This window comes from Raphanus sativus, chromosome 5 (assembly GCF_000801105.2).
Source record: "Raphanus sativus cultivar WK10039 chromosome 5, ASM80110v3, whole genome shotgun sequence".
NCBI classification, from domain to species: Eukaryota; Viridiplantae; Streptophyta; class Magnoliopsida; order Brassicales; family Brassicaceae; genus Raphanus; species Raphanus sativus.
Window position 1 is genome coordinate 28354160 of NC_079515.1, and position 5949 is coordinate 28360108.

Consider the following 5949-nt stretch of genomic DNA (forward strand, 5'->3'; position numbering starts at 1 on the left):
TGTTTAGTCAAAGATTTATCTTTTAGTCGGTTGTTTCTTTTTTCCGAAGTCGTCTGAATTTTTTTGTTTGTTTTTAGAACAAAGATTTTGGTTATACTTGTGGATGTGGATGATGATAATGTGTCCACAGATCAAAAAGAGAGGTTTTCAAAATTTGTGGATAGTATATCGACTTATTAAATTGTGCTGTGTACGTGGATGCCAACCTCAGTTATATCGATCAGTAGGCAATGCGGTACACATGTGGATGATGATAATGTGTCCACAGATCAAAAGAAAGAGATTTTCAAAATTTGTGGATAGTACATCGACTTATTAAATTGTGCTGTGTACGTGGATGCCAACCTCAGTTATATCGATCGGTAGGCAATACGGTACACATGTGGAACCTAACAAAAAGAATAATAATCTGAAACAGATTATAAAAGATCTTATGCCGTATAAAACCAATAGTTAAAGTTTCTTCCTTAAGATTTACATCACAACTGTGGGAAGAAGGAACAATATGTTCGTTCAACTTCTTGGCCATGAAAATATCAATGGTAACAAAGTGACCTTGAACAGACCCGTGAAGAAGATAAACATGAAGCTGTTTGTGGCGCTACTTATCCGGAGGGGAAGCCTATGATTCCAACAGTTAACATGGCGGAGAAACCATTCCGGCAATTGGAGATGGAGATCGATCATCATCTCTTTTCTCCGAGAGCTCCTCCTTACACAGTGTGATGGCGTGAGCTTTCAGACCTTACGAGACTCACCAAAAAGCGAGAAAAGTGGGTATCCGTCGACGTCTCAAATAAACAAAAAATCATCATCACAGAAACAGAGAAAGAAAGAAAAGGAGGAAACTTTAACCCAAACAAGAGATTGGTGTTAAAAAAAAGACCTCGACTTTGTCTTTGAAGCGTGGACGGTATAAATCACCAGAAAGATCAAAATATTTCAAGTTCCTACCAAACCAACGATCCTGACCTTTGATGTGTTCATTATGATGAGCATAAGCAGCAATCCTTTATTTAACATAGTTTTGGAACCAATGTATTTTCTAACAAAAAAAACAGATTTGTGGACGAACTAAAATATTTTGGAATCTAACAAACCAACAACGGATTCAATTCTACATGAACACTACCGAGAATTATCTCAATATTTAGAAATCTAACAAACACTAGCGACGATTTACCCGGTTATCTGCACCAATCAAAAGTAATCTCTGCCACCCTCCAAATCACCATCTTCTCCCAAGTCGAAAACTCTTCGCAACGCAGCTCCACTAGATGACGACCCGACACCGAGACAAGCAGAGAGGAGGTGAATGAAAAGCTCAATGGTCGTATTCCAGCCAAAAGATCGCTTTCGAGGTTATATGTATCAAGGAAAGTGATGCTCGGGTTATCAGAATCGGATTGAGAAAATTGATTAACTTTGGTACACGAAATCAGAATGAGAAATCAAAGAGGGATGATTCTTTTCCATTGATTGGAGAAATGAGAGAGTAAGCAGATTTCTGGGGAACCAGGGTTCGTGAAAACCCACAATTGCCTTAAGAAATCTACATGAGGAAACAAGGGAAATTGGGGTTCATGGATTTGAGATTAAAATGAAGCAGGAGAAATTAGGGTCAGGGATTTGGGAAGGTGATTTCCGATTGGAAACATGAGAGAGAAACAAAGAGGACAATCAGAATTTTTAATCGTAAATGTTTTGTTTTAGTTAGAACAAAAGTAAAATCTATTGTTGATCAATGAAAGGGTAGAAAAGACAAATCATGGGAAGAAAGTGTGTCAAAAGCAGAATGTGTCTTCAAATGTAATTGAGATGTGAAAATGTGTCTCTGGATGTAAAAAAATCATTTTTCTTCTCTTATAAGACTTATTTTATTAAATTAAAGGCAACTTGTGTGTTGCTGCAAATAAAAATACAGCTTTGTCGTGTAGCGACGACAATAAACATAATAAGGACGAACTCTGGCAGAAACTTCCCATCCGGCCATATGAAAGAGTAGTTTTTCTTTTTTTGAGTAGTTTTTCTTTGCATCACAAGATATTCTTTATACCAGCTGTAACATATGTTAACGACGAACGAATCATATATCTAATTGTACCAACCAAAATTTCAATATCAATATTACTTTAGTCAAAAAAAAAAATTTCAATATTATTCGCTTTTATAATTATCCATTGTTTCTATTCAGGAAATAAAAGAAAGATGCTGTCACGAGAAACCTAAACGGACGCGAAAATATATACATAATATGACAGCCTGACAGCTTTTGTTTCTCCTATGTAGATTTTTCGCGAGTCACTTGATTCACAATAAAGAATACAAGTGTGTCATATGGTGATATCATGCATGATCTGCTGAAATTTTGCAATGTTCAGTTTACGTATACATGATCTATAGAGAGAAGGGAATCCCCAGTACTGTCAAATTGAGATTGGAGCCAGAGTTATTTGATTTTTTTTTGTGTGGGGACTGAGATGAGGGTATGAAAATAAATACGAACACATTACCACAACTTTTAAATATATATATGACCTTCCTCTCATCACTCATCAGTCTTAATATTTACAACACGGATAAGACAACAAAATACTACTATCGTACTTAAATATTTAGTTCCCTATATAAAAGCGAGTAAGCGAATAAAAGATACAAACATGAACACTAAAGTTTCAAATTAACGACCAAGCAAACAATACAAGATACTGACGCAAATTGGAACGTTTTTACATCAATATATACAATAAAAACCTTTCGAAATGGTTCTTGTTGCACTTATCAAAAAAAAAAAGAAATGGTTCTTGTCGTGAGTAGCTCTAATATTAAATGTATGGGGAAATTCACTGTTGTCTTGGGTCTTCTGCTTTTCTTCTCTTCAAACGATTGCTGCAAGACCCGCCGAGACGCGCAAATAACAAGGAGAGAGCATCCATTAGCCTCATGTGGTCTAACACCTCATCACCTGTGAGTCTTACTAGAAATAAGCCAGACCAGGCCCGTGTTATCTTGGTTACGGTCGCTGGCCTAATAAAGGATAAATCAAGCCCATCAGTATTTTAAAACGTTTGCGTCTTCAACTTTCCCTACGTCTATTGTTTGATCTGCTTTGGTATTGTTGCGGAGAGATTACATAATACTTTACATTTGTAAACCGAATCAACTTATCGTCCTGCTTGCAAGTTGCAAACCCAAAGTTAGTTTAATGATTTTCATTCTTGTGTGTGAGTTTTTGCAGAACAACAACATTTCACAGGCTGAAACCAAAGTTCGATGGCTGACGAGAGCCGTAGATTAGAGCATCCAAATTAGTGGGACATATTTTTGAAAAAAAATCTTATTAGTATCTATAAACGAATAAATTTTTATTGGGAGATTTTTAAAATTGATTACCTCAACACATTCATGAATCAAGTTCTAATTTCTATTAAATTCAGATTTGAACAATTATAAAGATATGATTTTTTTTTTGGATTTTTGTTTATTTTTGAAAAGGTAACAAATGTAAGTGAGAATACACCGAGGATATCATACTTAAATTTGGAACTTTCTTAAAAGAATGGTACGCGTTCAAACATAGATGGTGATGTCTTTTTTAATGAAAGTAATAATTTTTCGAAAATCAATACCTAAAAAATTTGGAAACCTATTGAAGTACTCGATTTTTTTTTAAAAAATGGAAGATTGTTCTCAAAACATAGAAATTTTTAACGCATATTGTTGATAATTCCGGTGACAATCACCATAGCTGAATAAAGTATTTCAAAGTTCGAGTTGGTAAAAAAATATTTGCAGTCTATCATGTCACAAGAAAAGTTAAATAAGCTGGTTATATTATCAATTGAAATGGAAATTGTTGAAAGACTTGACTATATAAGTCTACTGGATAATTTTCTAAGAAAAAGAAAATCTATATTTCAACAATAAATATTCTTAATATCACTATTTTTGATTTCTTTTTAATGAAAATTTAAATTATTTTTAATACTGTTTTGTAATCTTGATAAAATTTGTATAAAAATATAATTTTTGTGATCTTGATAAAAATGTATGAAGACATAATTTTAAATTTTGGATTAAGGTATTATAAAAGATCAGTCCGGCACTGTGACTGACCGTAAGTTTGTAACTTGTGATTTTCATTGTTTTCACCTTTTCCAGGTCCAATAAAGAAAATCAAAAGGAAAGCAAATGAGTCTATAGAAATTTCAGCTTGCCAACCCTTTTTATGTTATTATTGGGGAAGATTGTTCAGACCATACATTCTGCAGATTTATGATATTTATCATCTCTCCAATTCACCCTCATATCAAAAGTCACAAGAATAATGATCACAACTATCTCTATCTATCTTTAATACATCTGCAGGCTAGAAAGGTTATTATAACAAAATACCAAGAAAAAAAAGAAGAAGAAGAAGAAGAGAACTAAAATTAAAAAAATAAAAACACAACAAATAGTAGATTTTATTGTGACAAAAATGAAAAAAGGGAAAAAAATCAGAGAATAATGGAGAGAAATGGTGGTGGTGCTAGCCATCGATCTGATCAAGAAGCATCTCCTGGTACCTGCACTCGCTGCTGCAAAACCCTTTTTCTCCTCTGCAAACAAGCACGCCCCATTACTTGAAACTTTTAGTTTTGGAAGGGCAACTCAGATTGAAAGAGAAAGTATGTATACGACCTAAGGACCGACCTGTAAATGTAGATGTCATGTTTTTGGTCAAGATTCTTGTTGCAAGTGTAGCAATAACTAAAGAAATTATTCTTGGTCTCCGTGGGTACTTGTGGCAAAGAAACAGAGGAAGGAGGAGTCGCCTCCACGAAAACAGAGTTATCGAAGATATGGGTGATGGTTGGGTTTGGACCGTGAGATATGACGCGAGTGTAGTCCTCCGTCGTCTGGTCAACCTCGCTCACAGTTAAGACCTTTGTTTTGAGACAAGGGCTGAGCTGGCTGGTGCAAGCAGCAGCGGATTTAGTACCAAAATCAGGTGAAGGTATCTGGACTCTGAGCTTTGACCCGAAAAGGACCATCATGTTGACAGGTTTGTTGGAGCGGTCTCTGTTTTTGACGAGATCGGCGAGGCCAAAGGCTTCAGGTGGGTGAAGAAACCTTTGGGGTTTAGGGATTTTGGAGGAGGAGAAGAAAAGGAATGGGTGGTTGGCTTCGAGGGTGGAAGTAGGGCTGATGATGGAGTCAACATGAGTGATCTTAGGAGAGAAAAACCTAAACTTTGGAGAGCTAAAGAAGACAGATGGGTAATAGGTGTTAGGTGTTGGAGATGGAAGTTGATCAGCCATTAATTAGTTTAGAGATGCTTTGTTTCTCAGCAGAACATCACAGTTAAAAGACAGTCAGATCAGATCATAACTCAGTAGCTTCCATGGAGAGAGAAAAAGAGAGACTGATCGAATTTTCAGACAAAGAGATGAATATCTATCTATAATGAATGGTGGTACAAAACAATTATTGAAAGTTCTGACTGCTTTCTGTTCATATGGGGTCCTCACTCCTATGTGTAATGTAATGGTGATCCTCTCTCCCCCCCCCCAAAATCAGATTAAAAGTTGGTTTCTCTCATCTCTTTTTTTTTGGTTTATTCCACTGGTATTCGTGATCTCGAGAGAAGAGACGTTGCGGATTTAACCAAGAACTGAATAATTTTTAGACTTACAATCTTTTAAACTACCGTATATGGTTGAATATATATATATATATTGTACTTATATGGTTGAATGTTCTTTTTGTCAAGTTTTTGGATTTCATTTCCTTGAAAATTTGAAGTACAATCGTTTAATAGTTATACCAGGAGATTACGTAAGATTGATCACTAATTTTGGCATTCTTTAATTGCTAACTGATCAACAACATCTACTAGATTACTAAGTGCGTAATGGAAGCTAAAATGATTCTCAGCAGCGAGTGATTTAATGTCTTGGACTGTGG

At 35.3% G+C, this 5949-nt stretch overlaps 1 protein-coding gene across 1 annotated transcript; it reads right to left on the bottom strand.

The window, feature by feature from the left end:
* Positions 1-4314: 4314 nt before the first annotated feature.
* On the bottom strand, positions 4315-5456 carry LOC108859808 (protein MARD1). The gene is made up of 2 exons (XM_018633718.2): positions 4696-5456; positions 4315-4601 (listed from the first exon to the last, which is right to left on the bottom strand). Exons 1-2 carry the CDS (start codon positions 5301-5303, stop codon positions 4532-4534), a joined length of 678 nt encoding a protein of 225 aa, XP_018489220.1. The 5' UTR covers positions 5304-5456; the 3' UTR covers positions 4315-4531.
* Between the last annotated feature and the right edge of the window lie 493 nt (positions 5457-5949).

Excerpts from the sequence above, each read along its gene's own strand:
- LOC108859808 (XM_018633718.2), bottom strand. The coding sequence starts at position 5,303 with ATGGCTGATCAACTTCCATCTCCAACACCTAACACCTATTACCCATCT. Across the intron at positions 4,602-4,695 it reads CATGACATCTACATTTACAG|AGGAGAAAAAGGGTTTTGCA; the intron begins GTCGGTCCTTAG and ends GCTTGTTTGCAG.